General features: G+C 41.1%; 2 protein-coding genes across 3 annotated transcripts; one reads left to right on the top strand and one right to left on the bottom strand.

Annotated features, from left to right (window-relative positions):
• Window positions 1-212: 212 nt before the first annotated feature.
• Window positions 213-6,387, top strand: bcl6ab (BCL6A transcription repressor b). 2 transcript variants are annotated; one of them, XM_061083997.1, is made up of 9 exons: window positions 213-253; window positions 1,964-2,135; window positions 2,699-2,920; window positions 3,012-3,890; window positions 3,998-4,122; window positions 4,253-4,420; window positions 4,540-4,670; window positions 4,759-4,896; window positions 5,031-6,386. In XM_061083997.1, the coding sequence occupies exons 1-9, from the start codon at window positions 223-225 to the stop codon at window positions 5,172-5,174; spliced, it is 2,010 nt and encodes a 669-aa protein (XP_060939980.1). In that variant the 5' UTR covers window positions 213-222; the 3' UTR covers window positions 5,175-6,386. The 2 variants fall into 2 exon arrangements, with proteins under 2 accessions (XP_060939980.1, XP_060939981.1); XM_061083998.1 differs by lacking the exon at window positions 213-253 and adding an exon at window positions 1,824-1,866 and having other exon boundaries at window positions 5,031-6,387.
• A 2,766-nt stretch (window positions 6,388-9,153) lies between these two features.
• On the bottom strand, window positions 9,154-14,099 carry LOC133017526 (transcription initiation factor IIB-like). The gene is made up of 7 exons (XM_061083633.1): window positions 14,059-14,099; window positions 12,977-13,116; window positions 11,890-12,023; window positions 11,308-11,454; window positions 10,408-10,537; window positions 9,621-9,902; window positions 9,154-9,287 (listed from the first exon to the last, which is right to left on the bottom strand). The coding sequence occupies exons 1-7, from the start codon at window positions 14,097-14,099 to the stop codon at window positions 9,154-9,156; spliced, it is 1,008 nt and encodes a 335-aa protein (XP_060939616.1).
• Between the last annotated feature and the right edge of the window lie 1,987 nt (window positions 14,100-16,086).

Raw genomic sequence — 16,086 nt, forward strand, 5'->3', positions numbered from 1 at the left:
AAAATGGCGAGTACACACCGCAACAAACATTGAAACACGTCTCAACAGTGATGTTTATTGCTCGGCTGTGTGTTGTGTGTAATGTTACACGCGGCGAGGCGGCGAACGGAGGCCCGCAGCCGGGAGCGGCTCCCCCGCGCTGTGCAGAATGGTACGGTCCTCTGTTAAATTTCCGAGAATTGAGCTGCTGTGTTTCTTAGAACTGGATTCTCAGAACTGGATATGCACAGAGTTTCGAGGAAACTTTTACAAGGTGACATTTTTTCCTTCCCATTTTCTCAGAATTAGGTCAGAAGTGTAGTGAAGTAGCACGCGGGCTCATGTGGCCGCTCCGGCTGCTCCGGGGAGACTTTGACAGCTTTTAACCTTTAAGTGCTTTGAATAACATGTTTGACTTAGAAGTGAAGTAGCAGATTTGAAAGTTGTGACTTTGTTTTGCTTCTTTTCCTTGACAGCCGGGCTTTCTGTGCTTGTGTTTGAGTCGAAAGTGCGACTTGGGGTTGTGTGAGCTTTTGGATTCAGCTGAACTTTTTTCAGCCACACGTAGTTTTTAAAAGAGCAGCGAAATGGAAACATTTAGCCAACGCAGCTTTAGTTTAGCTTCAGCTTGGAGTCCCTTCGGCTTCATGTATGGATGTTGTGGGTTTTATCTGACGTGTGTTTTGGAAAGTGAGGGCGGGGTGGTGGTAGCGATCGAAAGTGGCGCAACAGGACCTGGTGGGTCTGGTTCACAGTCACTTTGCTGATCTTCAAACAATCTTAACCCTTCTCTTAAAGTCTTCCAATGGCCTAGAAGAGCCGACGACTCCTGCCAATTACCGTAAACCCGAGCGCAGACATGTTGTGGTCGCACTTACAACAGTTGTGCGCACTTTCGCCGTATTCTCAAGAAGTTGCAGCGGGCTCGTGCTCGCTGGCGCTCGGCCGAAGTTACGCAGCAAACAACTAATCGCTCCAGCTAAAGCCACGTCCCGTTTAAACCCCCCCCTCCGCCGCCGTGGTCTTAAATGTTCGAAGGGTTTGGAAATAACTCTCTGCCTGGGCGAGTTGATCTGCAGCGGGGAGTGAATGTTAATGGGTTAAACGGGGATGAGGGAAACAGGAAACCTCGCTGTGCACTGGCAACCTAATCTGAGCGGCCAGGACGGAATGTGCTCAACGTCAAACACGTTTACTACTGCAGCAGCTCCCAGTCTGCTCCCACTCAGGCTGCTGCTGCCTCAGACTCCCAGAGACACAGAACTCTGCTGAAGAACAAACACTCCATCATCTGAAGTCGTCTTTAAATGCTCTTTTATGATCTTGTAGTTTCGTCTTTTTGTTGTTGCCTCTGAAATGAGACTGGACTTTGTTCTAACTTTAAAAGAACAGATTTGAAAAGAAATCGCAGTTTCGGGGTGGGGGGGTAATAATTTTGTGTGAAAAACATTGATCATAGGTAATTACACAGACATTAACGCCCAATAACAAGAAGCAAGGCGTCGCTCCAGGAGTCTGTTCACCTCCCTTTACTTCTCTGTGCGATAGCGCCACCCTCGGGTAAAAAGGAGTCAAGACACGTTGGCTCCAGAGCTTGTTGTGATTTTAAATCCTGAGGGCACGTGGCTTGTGTTAGAGATGAGTATGAGCCGGAAGTTCTAAGACTATAAATTATCTTATATTTAAAAAAGTTATTTATCGATTCTTTTATTTGTCTTTAAGACGATTACGTCAGTGTATTATACACTTTTTCTCCAAATATGTTAGAAAGCCTTAGTTTGTTTTATTGTGTATATAGTATTATTTATAATTTAAGTTATGTCACAAAAACAGAGTTTTGTTCATATTGGCTCCAACATACTCACATTTTTGTCTGCATATTACAGTGTGCGTATGTTTCAGTTGTTTTTATTATTAAGCAGTAGATCCCATTTACAGTCACATGTGATTCACACTTTATTATTGACTTTTTCCCCGGCATCAGATTGTGACAGCATGGCCACAACGGCAGATGGCTGTATCCAATTCACACGCCACGCAGGTGACGTGCTGCTCAACTTCAACCGTCTCCGCAGCAGGAACATCCTGACGGACGTCACCATACAGGTGGACGGGCAGCCCTTCCATGCTCACAAGGCCATCTTGGTGGCCTGCAGGTACGCACCATCATGAAATCTGACACAGGATAAGCAATATGAATACGTATGGTTATTTTGAGCCTGTCAAAGAAATGTGACGACACCGGCGAGCTGCGGTGCGCCAATCATGTGACATACATTACGTGACATACCTCACTCTCCACAGCCATCTATATTACACACCCACCTCATCTGGTGGTCTATTTAACCAGAGAGACATTTCCCATCAACCCCTCTTGCTCGCAATGCTGCTGCAGTATTCCCACCTGTTGCTTCAGCCCCTCCACCACCCCAGCATCCACGTATAGGCTCCAACGGGTCATTCCCATCATTCCTGTGTAATCATATGGGGGAGTGATTAAGTTGGAGCCTAGAAGCCAAACACTAAATCTGTTTTAAAGCTGCAATAAATGTCCGAACGTGAGTTGTCTGACTGAACTAGAATTGTGTTACATTTTCATAAGATTGAGCTCACTGAATAAACGCCCTTGTCACAGTCACACCTTCCTGAAAACTGATCCAGACTTGTGCAATCTATACTTTACAGATGATTAAACATGTTGTCTCTTTCTCTCTTACAGTGGCTTCTTTTATTCCGTATTCATGAACCCAGCGAATGCAGACCTAAGTGCCATCACCTTAGACCCCAAAGTGGACCCCAAGGGTTTCTCCATTCTGCTTGATTTCATGTACTCATCCTGTCTGAACCTCAAAGACAGTCTGGTCCTGGCCACCATGAACACAGCCATCTATCTCCAGATGGAACACGTGGTTGACACCTGCCACAGGTTCATCAACTCCAGGTAAAAGACAGCAGATTATGTAATTCAACACATTCCCTTGACTTGCTCAAACTTGAATGAACCTGACTTGCAGTTGAATGTGTTTCTGCAGGCATCACTCTCTCGATATGCAGCCTGGAGTGGTACAGACCAACTCATTACATCTGGCTGAGGAGATCTCTGGATCGAGGCCTGCCGATGAGAAAGAGCCAGACTTCAGAAACAACCACATACCAACCATCTCCCCTTTCCAGGAGTGCCGGGGCACCGTTCCCAATGTCTTCAGGGGCATCAACACGTCTGGCTCCTATCATGTCTATGGTGACATCCAAGGCCATGATGGGAAGTTTGAAGACCCCCATAAGATTACAACCCTTCCCAGAGGTGGCTCTTTGTCCCAAACACAATGCTCGCAGGTACTCAACACCAACATAGCTCACAGTGAATCCACCACAATGCTCTCTCACCCAGTGCCATCACACCCCAGTTGCCCCAATAATATCATCCAACCAGCAGGAGACCACGAGAGCAATCACAGGCCTGCCGCTCCAATGGAGGAAGAAAACATTCAGCACCCGCAAACCAGTTGCCTGAGGTTGTGTCCGGGCTTTAGCAAAGGTGTGATTTGTAGCCCTCAGAGCCCACTGAGATCTGACTGTCAGCCAAACTCACCTACCGAGTCCAGCAGCAGCAGAAATGCATCCATGAGCCTCAAACTGCCCTCGGACTACCCAACAGACACCAAGGCCCGCAACTGGAAGAAGTACAAGTTCATCGTCATGAACCAAACTCCTGATGAGAATGAAAAAGAGTCTCAGGGAGGCAACGCGGAACCCATATCCCTGTCCCCAATGCTGAGCCCCTGCAGGAGCATCGGAACAGGTGGAGACAGCGAGGTCCATTCAGACGAGGGAGCCAGCGAGCACAGAGAAGACATCCCCAAGTCCCAGAGTGCTGACAGCAGCGGCAGCAGCACATGCAGCAGTATCAGGTAAAACTACATGTCAATGTCGAAACAATAAATTAAACACACTATACATTTGTTTAATATGATACGAGAACTTCATATGAACTTAATGGTCTTCCTTCTGTGTGCAGTCACCGCAGATGCTCCTCCTGTGGCTGTGACAGCCCTCCGCGAATGGAGATGGATCACCTGTCTCCAGACTCCTACAGCAGAGAGGAAACTACCAAACTACACAAGTATTCCTCCTCCAGCTGTGGTACGTGCAGACACAAAGTGCCTTACTGTTGTGGCAATACAGAATCTGTGGGGTCAAAATGGCTGAGTCTACTTTTCCCAATTAGAAAGACTTCGCACAGGATGACTCAGGTGACTTTTTCTTTCCACAGAAAACCACACCTTCTTCTGCAATGGCTGCGACTTCAAGTTCACAGATGAAGATTCCCTCAAAGATCACATGGTCCAGGTCCACAGTGACAAGCCATACAAGTGTGACTGCTGCCAGGCCGCCTTCCGTTACAAGGGCAACCTGGCCAGCCACAAGACGGTTCATACTGGTAAGTAATTTACGGTTAATAATAAAATGAATAAGGAACTGTTAGTTTTTAATGGTACAATTAAGTGGACTTTAGGGATGTGACTGTGTTATTAAAAGCACAACCCTCTGATCTTCCAGGTTCGAAGCCGTACCATTGCAACATCTGTGGTGCTCAGTTCAACCGACCAGCCAACCTCAAAACTCACACCCGCATCCACTCCGGAGAAAAGCCATACAAGTGTGAGACGTGCGGCTCTCGATTTGTTCAGGTGAGAACAGCCCGATCTCTAATAAAGCTTTGCACAATCTCAACCTCCAGTTTGTATATATTTAATGTGTTTTCCATTTTCCTTCCAGGTGGCCCATCTTCGCGCTCACGTGTTAATTCACACCGGAGAGAAGCCGTACCCTTGCGAGATCTGTGGAACACACTTCCGCCACCTGCAGACACTTAAGAGCCACATGCGCATTCACACCGGAGAGAAGCCTTATCATGTAAGCTGCTTTGTCGGTTTCGTCTCCTAAGCCACTGTGTCAGCGATTAACTAAAACTGTTTGTGTGTAGGGGGAGGATTAAAATGTCCACGTGCAAAGTGGTTGAAATTAATTCTTTTCATTTTCCTATTTAGTGTGAAAAATGTGACCTCCACTTCAGACACAAGAGTCAGCTGAGGCTTCATCTCCGACAGAAGCACGGGGCCGTCACCAACACCAAGGCTCAGTATCGCAGGACTCCCAGCAGCATCGCCACAGGCCTGGTGACCTCCTGCTGAGTGGGCCGCAGTCCTCCTATGTGTCATTTCTTTCCCCCCCGTTTAACGTAGGCCACCATGTTGTCAAAAGAGTTTCTATTTTTTTTCGAAACAGAAACATAAACACGTATGCATTTGTAAATGATGCATATTACTTTGTGTAAGCTCTTCAGTATTTGGTAGCTCTTAGTTTAAGATTGTAGAAGTCCTTGCTTCCGTTGTGAATGTGTTAAAGCAGAGTGTACATTTTTGAATGTGATTCTGAGCAGGTATTTCTCTATTTTACAAATTACGTAACTGAATGTCAGCATTGAAGGACAGTCCTCTTTGTCATTCGGATTGAGAATCACTGTTACAGTTCTGCTTTCGATTATGGTATGAATTTCCCCAACTAATGTGGTCAAAGTTCATGCCGTTACTCAGTCTATTTTTGTAAATAAGATAATATATATTTCCACATTGCCATCTGCTGGCAGAGTACGAATATATTGACTTGGTTTGTGTCACGCACAGTGAGCTTCACTGACTTGATAACACAAGGGCTTGTTATTTTGCCATTTCCCAGTTTGCGCTACATGTTGTTCATGCACAGATTGAGAAAATTGCTTTGTACATATTATTTTCTCATTATTTTTAGGCTTTTGTTCATATTTTGCACATACTCATAATGCTGTGATTCATATATATTTTCATACTTTTCAAATATTTCTACTTTAAATGTTGACCCGTTGAAATTGTTTGTTCAAACCCCAATGTCCAGCACCTGCTAAATTCTTATTTATAGTCTATTTTTCTCTTTTCTGTACTTAATTCATTTTGGTGCTGCAATGATCCAACGTTGCCACAGGATCATTAAAGTTAGGTTGTATTTCATCTAACCCTATGTTTTATAGTGCACCTATATGTATAAGTGTATTCATAGTGCCTTACATTCACACTTTTCTATTGTCAGACTAGCTATTCAAGCATTTACAGTTTGGTAATACGAAAGATATAAGCTGCTTTTGTGATGTTGCATTTGGTACTTTGCCTTGTCATTGTTTGTATGCATGTCAGGTACTAATGTTATGAAATCTGACAATCTGTTGTGTATCGTTCATAAGGTGCAGATACACTCAAGCTAAAACGCTCAGGAATATTAGTAATATGTAAGCAAATGTCTTTGCAACTGCAATTTACATACATGTATATGTGTGTACAATATATATATATATAAAAATATATATATATATATTTAAAAAATGAAAATAAACGTTTATCATGTAGCACTGTTTCCAACAGCATTGTTCATTGTTTGAAACAAAAAACCTTTAAGTATTTGTATTGGTCACAGGCTGAACCCTCTCTCTGACTCCCCCTGCTGTTCAATCAGTGTGTTAGCAGACAAAAGGAGGAGATGAGTGAAGTTAGTTGATAGAGTGAATGGATCCCAGATTACATTGAAGTCATCGTTCTGTATTTTAATTGAGGCAGATCATATTTCCATTGATGTGTAATTAATTAGTAGATTTGAATAGATGAGATGTGGTATTGATGGCCTTCCCTGATTTCCAGTTCATCAGGATAGCTCAGCTCACACCAAAAAGCCCTTGAAAAAAGCTCCACTGTTCGAGCCCAGTACAATGACACTTCCTCCTTTGCACCATGGACGCGTGCTGTGGACAATTCAAGAAGCGCAACATCTATGAAGTAGCCACTGTCGCCGAAATAGTATATGGGGTGGTTTCCACCTTGTTGCTATCATCTTTTTAGCTGCAGTTAGGCCAGCCAGAAATACGCACTTTGAGGATTTCGTGAGTTTCAGTTGAGAAATATCATTTAAAATAAAAACAGTTGGGGACAGGGGGATAGGAATGGACAATAGCAATGACAATTCACTCTGCACTATTCTCCAAAAATGTTCAACCCCTAGGCATTCCCAAATCATGTGGAAAAAGGTGCCCACAGTGCCAGTAGTACATAGTGTACAGTTCGGATTATCTTTAATTTTCATGCAGTACAGTTTACGAGGAGTCATGTATGTTCTGTGAATGAAATTTAGATGAATCTGTTGGTGGTCAGGGTTTCTGGATGACTGTATGACTGTCTCCCCAACCCCATCCCAGCTGAAGTCGAGGTCAAGGTCAGGAATATCTGCCCGCCAAGATGCATTCACTGGCAGAGTACAATAAGATTTTTCAAGGAAATAACGATACAGTTTAGATACAATTTTTCTGGATTCCCGGCCCTGATGCAAAAGTTTGATTAAAGAGTGTTCCTCCAGTGGACCTTGCCAGGGTACACCATATGTTTTCATGGCTGTTCTTAGCTGCAAGTAGAAATAAAAAGTGGAATGTTGCAAGTTGAACCGGAATGTGAGCTCTTCAAAAGAGTATAGGCCTCTGTCCCCAAAAATATCACCAAGGGAGTGAATCCCCTTGTCATACCACTGGCGACACTGACCAAACTTAATTGGAGATTTACCCATCAACAGACGATCATTATAAAAAGTAGGTGAATACGGGTTCCAATTAGATAGAATACCACAAATGTTTTCCGCTGCCCTCCAGACTGCTAATACATGAGACACAATGGGACAATAGCTGACTTGAGATTTCTTTAGGGGGAACATTGGAAAATAAGATTTCATTTAGTTTCAATGGACGAACCATATTCTCCTCCAGTGTTCGCCATGATGTCTCGATACCCTCGTCAAACCAGCTGATCAGAGGTCGCAGAGTGAAGGCCCAGTGATATAATTTGGGGTTAGGCAATGAGAGACCCCCGTCAGCTCTATCTCTTTGTGCTGTGGATTATCTGAGACGAGGACGCTTTCTATTCCAGACAAATTTAGAAATGATCTGCTGGGCTTTGACCCAAAAACGTGGGGGTGGTGACAAAGGCAGCATTGCACTCACAAAGTTAATCCGGGGAAGCACATTCATTTTAATAATAGATACACGAGATCTAAGATAATATGGCAGCGCGGACCATTTATCAAGGTCACGGGTTATGTTGGACAGAGTTTCTTCATAATTGGACTTGACAATGGTCTGTACTGATGAGCTAATCTTAATTCCCAAATACTTAAAGTCGTTGACTACTGGTATATTTGTAGGTAAAGCTATGTTTCTCATTTGGTCATTCAGAGGTAAGAAGGCTGACTTTGTCCAATTTATTCTGTACCCTGATATCTCACTAAAACATTGGAAAATAGATAAAACATCAGGCAGAGTCTGCTGTGCGTTCCCTAGATATATGAGGATGTCATCCGCATACAAAGATATGTAATGTGTGGTCCCGAACACAGTGATAGGAGTGATAGCTTTAGACATCCGGATTGACTGAGCGAGAGGCTCCAGAGAGAGTGCAAAATTAAATATTTAATCAATAAAGTTAAAGATTTTATGTAAAAAATTTGTTTTAAAGGAAACATATTATGCCCATTTTACCGCAGTTGATATGGTTCATTCGGGTCTTAAAGAAAAGTCTGAAACATATTTTGATCAAAATATCTAAAGCAGCCCTCCTCAGATTGACCTGTTTTTCCAGAGTTTTTGGGACGGTATGCTAGATACCCAAATTAACGTGTAGAAAGAAGCACTACAAAAGTGGAATTTTATAATATGTCCCCTTTAATGTTATTTAAACCATGAGCGGATGATGATGCTTTACTGAAAATCCTTTTTTTTTATAATATGTTTTATTACAAACTAACAATCTAACTTTTTTACTAACTAACATTTTTTATGTATACAGTATGAAACCAGCCTAAAATTTGCAAGCATCAAGTTACATATTCTCACTTGGACATATATACAAAGTACAGTATATAAGCACAAATGAGTCTGCAAGCTAGTTTCTTTCAGCACTGGAATGTGTCCATCTTATTCCTGTGAGAGTGCCTAGATAAAGGGCCTGAAGTCTTTGGAAGAGACAGAGGAGAAATCGCCCAAATTCAAAACATATAGGATTTATTTTTTTTAAAACATGAGAAAAAATACTGTGCAAAAACAGGTCTTCACAGCTGAGGCAGCTTGTCCAGGGGCGTGTCGAATATGAAGCCTGGAGGGAAAAGTTCCGCAGCTTGCGGGTAGATGAGTCGGTACGACTGTCTGATTGTGACGTCTGCGACCCCGGCGATATCTCCGATTTCTGTGGAAGGTTCAAAGACAAAGCTGAAATGTTTGAACAGCAGTAAATCTACTGACTTCTAATGCATTTCCAACGATAAGTAAGTGGAGAAACATCATTCAGAGCCAGGGTCTGGATCTTCTTATAACCTCATAGTTACCAATGCCCACAACTTTCCATCTGTTTACAAATACATAGATTTACTATAACATGTACTTTACAGTTTTTCCTGAACCTGTTCACCCTTTATTTGGACCCTTCCCACTTTCAAACTGGGAGCAACCTTTTATTTTATCTATGAATTGTACAGATCTGTCTGTTTCACCTCTGGTCTAAACGCAGATCAACAATCACCTTTCTGGTTCTTCTTCTCTGCGGAGGCCTGGGAGGCCATGTAAATAGCTGCCGCGGCCACAGAGACGGGGCTCCTGCCGGGAACCAGGTCCAGCTCCACGGCCTTCCTGGCAATATAGGTGGCTGCCATCTGCACACGCTTAGACAGCCCGAGGTTTGAGCAGAAGCGGGACATGAAGTCTCCCGTGGTGATTAGGTCCACGCTGGTCTCCAGCGCCTTCAGGATCAGCTTGAAGCATCTACCGATCTCCTTCTTGGAGATTCTAGAGACGGCACAGATCTCTGGAGAGAAAACGAGGAGATCAGGGGAAGACATTAATTTGGACTGAGAAAGAAAACTGATTGTCATAATAATATTCGCGTTTTTCGAGGGGCTTTGTCCTTCTGATACTTCCAAGGCAAGGTGAGAGAAAAGAAGAACATACATCCTTTACTTTTATTTAATTGATTTTTTCAAACCATACGGTCATAGTCATATTTAGTCAAAGGAGTAAATTCCTTCCTTATTTCTTTATTAACAACATTTTCTCTTAACTAAGGTGAAATAAGTATTTATAATTTTAAATTAACATAAGTAAATGCAAAATCAAGATGATGGTTTCCCGCCATTAAATATGAATTTAAAGACAGATGCTAATTCTCAAGCATCTTCAAGAATTGTGGAGACGTGTTTGCATAAATGAAGAAGAGGCAGAATTTCTTTCTAGTGTTGAGAAATGGCATTCTTCAAGAGCAGCTGTGACTTTAACAATGTAACCGAACGATCAATCAAAACGATGATTCTGACCTTTAAAAGTTCTCGGTACACCTTCTTGTCTGCAGGCGACATAGAGACAAGCCGAAGCAATGGCATCGTTGGCTCGTCCCCTCAGAGTCCTCTGATCATACACCTGCTTGAATAAGTTGTTGGTTCTGTCCTGCAGAGCAAGAAGATTATTAACAGGAAACTCATTACTAGCTATTATTAGCAAAAGCCACAACAACAATCTTCTTGTATTCAATTGTGTTTTCTTATGAAACCCAAAATAAGAACTTCAATTAACACAATATTACAATTTGCGTCTCTACAAATATCCACTTGTCTTTTTTATTTCAATTTAAAATCACAATATCCTTCACATCATTAATGTATATTTCCTTTACATTATATATGTAAAGCAGGACATTTACATCACAGAACACACACACATATGATGAGAATGAACCCTTCATGAGACACAGACCCCAGATTAAACAGTTTTTGTCACTTCCAGCAGAGACTTCAGTCTCCAGGGTTTGTCTATACACTTATACATTCCTACTAAGAATTACATAATAACCACAAGTTTCTGTTTTGTTTCTCTCGTTCACCATGTTTCTTCCAGGTGGCTTTCGTTTCTCTCACTAGCTGCTTTCTAAGACATACACTTAAGTCGGGGGATTCCCCAGGGGATTCCCCGCTGGAAAACGAAAGCCAAAAGATCCCGGTAAGACACTCAGAAGAAACAGACTTAAATATCAAGAGAGTTGTGATGTGAATGTATAAACTCCAAAGTCGATTCTCCTTATTTTCTCCACAGGTCATGTCTGAAAACGTCTTCTCTATGATTCAGCTGACCTTGAACATGCCTGTCGCTAACAGAGACACATCTGTGTTGTGGTATCGTCTGAACCAAACCAGGCAGAGAGAACAGTGACAGGAACTTACTATGATGTTTCTTGGAAGGTTGATGCGATCTGCCATGGTGCTGATCTCTTTAAAGGTGTTGAGCATGGCCCGGTTGGAGCTGCTCATGGTTTGCCGGTTCCTGTACTTTGATTTTCCAAACTCATCAAAACTAGCTGCACCAGTTCCCTGTGGTGGAAACAAAGAAAGTTTGTTCTTAAAAAATATTGCAACTGTATTTCAAAAGAAGCCCTCATAACTCTGAAGTTGTGTTTTACTGGTTGTTCAATAATCGCCTTTTACTGGCTTTACCTGCATAAACACGCTAAGTATAGAAAAGTTATTACATGCATATAATGCAAGTTGAACAGGAAAAAAATTTATTGAATAATCCAGAAAAACAAGGGATCTGACACATATAAAATACCTTTAATTTTTACATTCTTTTGTATTTCTATACATGGCTTTGGAATTTGAGTCAGTTAAGAAAACTACGCCACAACCTCTAATCTTAACAAAAAATAATTAAGAGTAATTCAAATCACTGAAGGTTTTCTCACATCTTCCCAATGATTAAACTTGCAAACACAGAGGTCATGGAGCGACTGTAACTGTAACTCTCACCTTGCTGATCATGGTGGTGAGGTCTCCTCCACTGAGCAGTGGGTTCTCGGCGTCTCCCACTCTGGAGGGGTCTTTAAGGTCTTTGTCATTAGAAAACGTCCGCCACTCTGAGCCCACATCAATTACACGGTCCGCTGAGGAGGAACCATTTGGTCAGATGAAATAAAAGAATAAGTCCATAAGTTCATAAGTTCATAAGTTCATAAGATCATAAGATCATAAGATCATAAGATTATAAGAATAAGAAAGTTGAACTTTAAGGAGGCCCAAGTTAAATGTTTTACACATGAATTCTAAGCAGCTTTGATTTGCTGAATGATTATAATGAAAGTGTTTACTTCACTCTGGATTAACACGTTTTCCCTTTGCAAACACTATCCAGAGTTTTTAATACATCAGTACTTAACTTTGGGTTAAACACAAAACGTCAGTCTCGTTTGTCCCCTTTCAGTCTTTTGTATTGATCAGGCTAAGTTGTTGATCAGATAGTGATAACTTTGTTTTCCTTGATGAAAACAAGGGATGAGGTTTCAATTTCAAAGATGGAACAAGGTCACTGATGAAAAGAACAGATTGTGTTCAAGTTCCACAAATCACCGGCACAGACAGTCTGTGCAAATAAAAAACACATTCACTCTGTTCTTTAGTTTGGCTCAATTACATCCCTGTGGAATTATTAAGCAGAAGATTGTGCAATACTCAGCACAATTCCCTTCTGTGAATAGGTGAGCCGTTGTTCGAGGTCTCAAGTTCATGCCTTGATGCTAAATGGTATTTTAATTACTTCAAATTCATAACACTTGTTGGATCTCAGTGTTTTTCTGGTCTTAAATGTAGAAAAGTGTTTCTTCATATTATGTGTTAAAATATTCTCGCCTTTGGTTTAAGTGACAAATTGCAGCATCAGGTCACTTATCTTGCTAAAAACGATTTTACTCTAAAGGTGACAGAAGATTAAACAAAATGTCAATAACGATGTGTATTGATTATCCAAAATAGGAGAGAAGACACCACTGTTGACCTCCTCCTTCCTGTCCGTTTTGACGGAGTGCTCTCTGATTCAAACGTGTGTGAGGTAAACACTGACCTACTACGAGGCCGCATTCAGGACATATCATGTCCCCTGCTCTGTAGTCCTCCACCAGGATGGCATCAGGGTGGTTAGGACACTGAACTCTTGTAAGGGCCAGAGAATCTCCGCTGGAGGAGGAACACAAACAAAAATCTCTCAATGTACGAGAAATACAAGAAATGGTGGAAAATGAAAGGTTGGGGTCTATAAAGAGAAAAACTAAATTAAAACAACCATGGTTCTTTTGATTTACCATTAGAGGGTACATTTATACATTAGTGTCAAAATGTCCAGATGTGTTTAACTTTCCTTTCCCCTTTTTCTTACTGATGACAAATGTGTGGATATACCACACCAACCACCCTTTACAAAAAAAACCTGCTTTATAACATAATCAAACATATAAACATTATTTACAACTGTCTAAATCGACTCCTGGTACATACCGATTTTTACATATATTTCAATAGCTTCTATTTCGTGCTTTATCCTTCACTTTATTGCGAAAATTTGTGTGTGTTACCTAATTAAGCATTCATAGGCTTGATCCATATGTCATGAATCGAGATTTACCACCCTGTTTGAGTAAAACAAGTCAGCACATAATGGAGATGCACACTTATACATCTACCTGAAGATCAAGGAGAACAAGGAAAGGATGTCATTTTTTTCTCTTAAGTATTGTGTCCTCATATTGCTTAGTAATTCTGTTTTTTGAACTGCATTTAAATATAAAGTGATATTACTGCTGCATACATGTAGGCTATATTACAGATTCTGCTGTTAAAAAACTTTGAGAACATCATTATTACTTTGTACTGCATTACCATCTGTAGATTTCAGGTATTTCCATATGTATATTGATGTAGCCTATTGTGCATATCTTTATCTGATTCGATATCTGGTCTTTTTCTGCAGATATGCAAATCAGATAGTTGTTTGAATATATTGTTAGTTTCCATTTATCTGCAAAATTTGTAGAAAAGGTCTTTCCTTCACTTGTCTTTAGTCCAGCAGCTTAGGGTTTCGCGGTAGAGACAATTTCAAGGTGTGTTAGCTCATGGTGTTTTATATTACAAATACTAAGTCAGTTTTACTTTCCGATCCACAGAACCGTCTCAGGGGAAACGATGTACATGAATCTGGTACACACGAATGTGGTAGGACAGTGATGTCAATGGAACATGATGCTTAATGATTGAAACTGGAAAACTGCTTTCTTTTCAATGAGTCACATAAAAAGACAGAAATTTGCTATGAATTTACTCCTCTGTCTGAAACGATGTTGGTGAGAAGCTGTTATTATTGTATCATTAGCCAATTAATGTTGTTGCCTTGTTAACTTCAAAGATCTTTTAATATTGAAGTAACTTTAACTCGGTCCTTACTACAATACCTTTGCTATCTTTGACACATGTAAAACCTGCTGTTGATGCGTTACTGCAGCTCTGTCGCCCTTTTTAAGGTTCCATTATTAACATTTACCATCACTGACACCATATGTCATAGCAATAGACAATGTTTATTGTGAACAGCTTCGTTTGTCATTTGTCTATATGCACTGATGCTTTTACACCATAAAAGTTAATAACTCATAAGAAATAGTTTGAAGTTGAAGGAGTAACACTAAGTCTATTTTAAATGTTCTTATGGATGTTAGTGTGTTATGATAGTAAATAAAAGTGTAAATGGTTTATATGCAATTGGAAAGCAACATTTTGTGAGTGTCTCTTTGCTGTCTTGAAAGACAAAAACACTGAATACATTCATTCAGCCTGGAGATCATACATATAAATGGAGAGTGGGCCTTGTCCTACCGTTACTAAAAACGTTGTTCCTTTGTACAGTTATAATAAATTGCTACATGAGCAGTGGCATCTCTGTGCATAATTTCTATCATGGAGATATTCACCATCCTATGTAGAATTTAAGGCAAGGACAAACATCTACAATATTCCTTTTGTTTATCACAGTTTAATCAGGCACAGTATCAGTCACATTGTAACTGATGTCTTTGAGTTCTTACCAATCCATAGACCTCAACATAATGGATCTAATAGATGTGGAGCTTTTCTTGATTCAAACTACCACAAACACTTGTGGCAACTGCTTCCAAACAATGTGGTAACAGAAGCAGCTGCCTTTAAACAATGTGTCATCAAAGGCAGAAGCAGCTGCCTTTAAACAATGTATCATCAAAGGCAGAAGCAGATGCCTTTAAACAATGTATCATCAAAGGCAGAAGCATTAAAAAAGTGTGGAATCGAAGGCAGCTGCGTCCAAACAATGTGTCATCAAAGGGATCTGCATTAAAATAGTAATTATTAATGAAAACCCTGGTACAAGTACATCAAAGTAAAAATGTGGAATATGGCCAAAATGGCCACTAAATGCAAAATAGCAGGCTTCCTGTTGTGTTTTTCCAATTTTACAGACTTTTTTGTTTGTCTGGTCATGATACACCTGTATATCGAATTTTTTGAAGAACGGTCAATGTGAACACGTTCCAGGGGTCTCAGGAGTCTCGGGGGGCACCGTTGAGCCATTTTGCGACACCCATTGAAAATTCCTTCAGAATACGTAAATTTTCACCACTTTCTAACTTTCTGCAAATTTTGGTAAGAAGTTGAGCATGGTAAAGCCCTCAAAAAGCCAATTCATTTGCCTGAATAATAATAATCCTTACAATTTCAATAGGGTCTCACCTGACACCTTTGATGTCAGTGCTCGGGCCCTAATAATTTAAATATAAGTGGCAGTTTCCTCTATTGCCTCCAATGTCAGGATTCAAGCTTTCCCTTACTGGATTTTCGGCAGCATCTCACCAGCAAGCTAAGCGGTCCGTAGAGGAAACTTTCTCCTTTTCTCACTGCAGTCAACCTTTGCTGATGTTGTGCTTGTGCTTGTGTGTTATGTTGGAAAATCTGAAATGTACAGTGATGTAAATTGCTTCTTCAAAGATCCGGCTTTAAACAAACTCCGAACCAGCCTGTGCACTAGCCCGGCACTGGCACAACATGTATGCAGGCTTGTGTCTCCCTTACCTGTACGGATTCGGCTTGGGAAGTCAGAGTGAAGTTATTGAATAAGTTGGATGTGTGGCGTGATTTTGGCGAGAATACATA

This window comes from Limanda limanda, chromosome 13, assembly GCF_963576545.1.
Source record: "Limanda limanda chromosome 13, fLimLim1.1, whole genome shotgun sequence".
NCBI lineage: Eukaryota > Metazoa > Chordata > Actinopteri > Pleuronectiformes > Pleuronectidae > Limanda > Limanda limanda.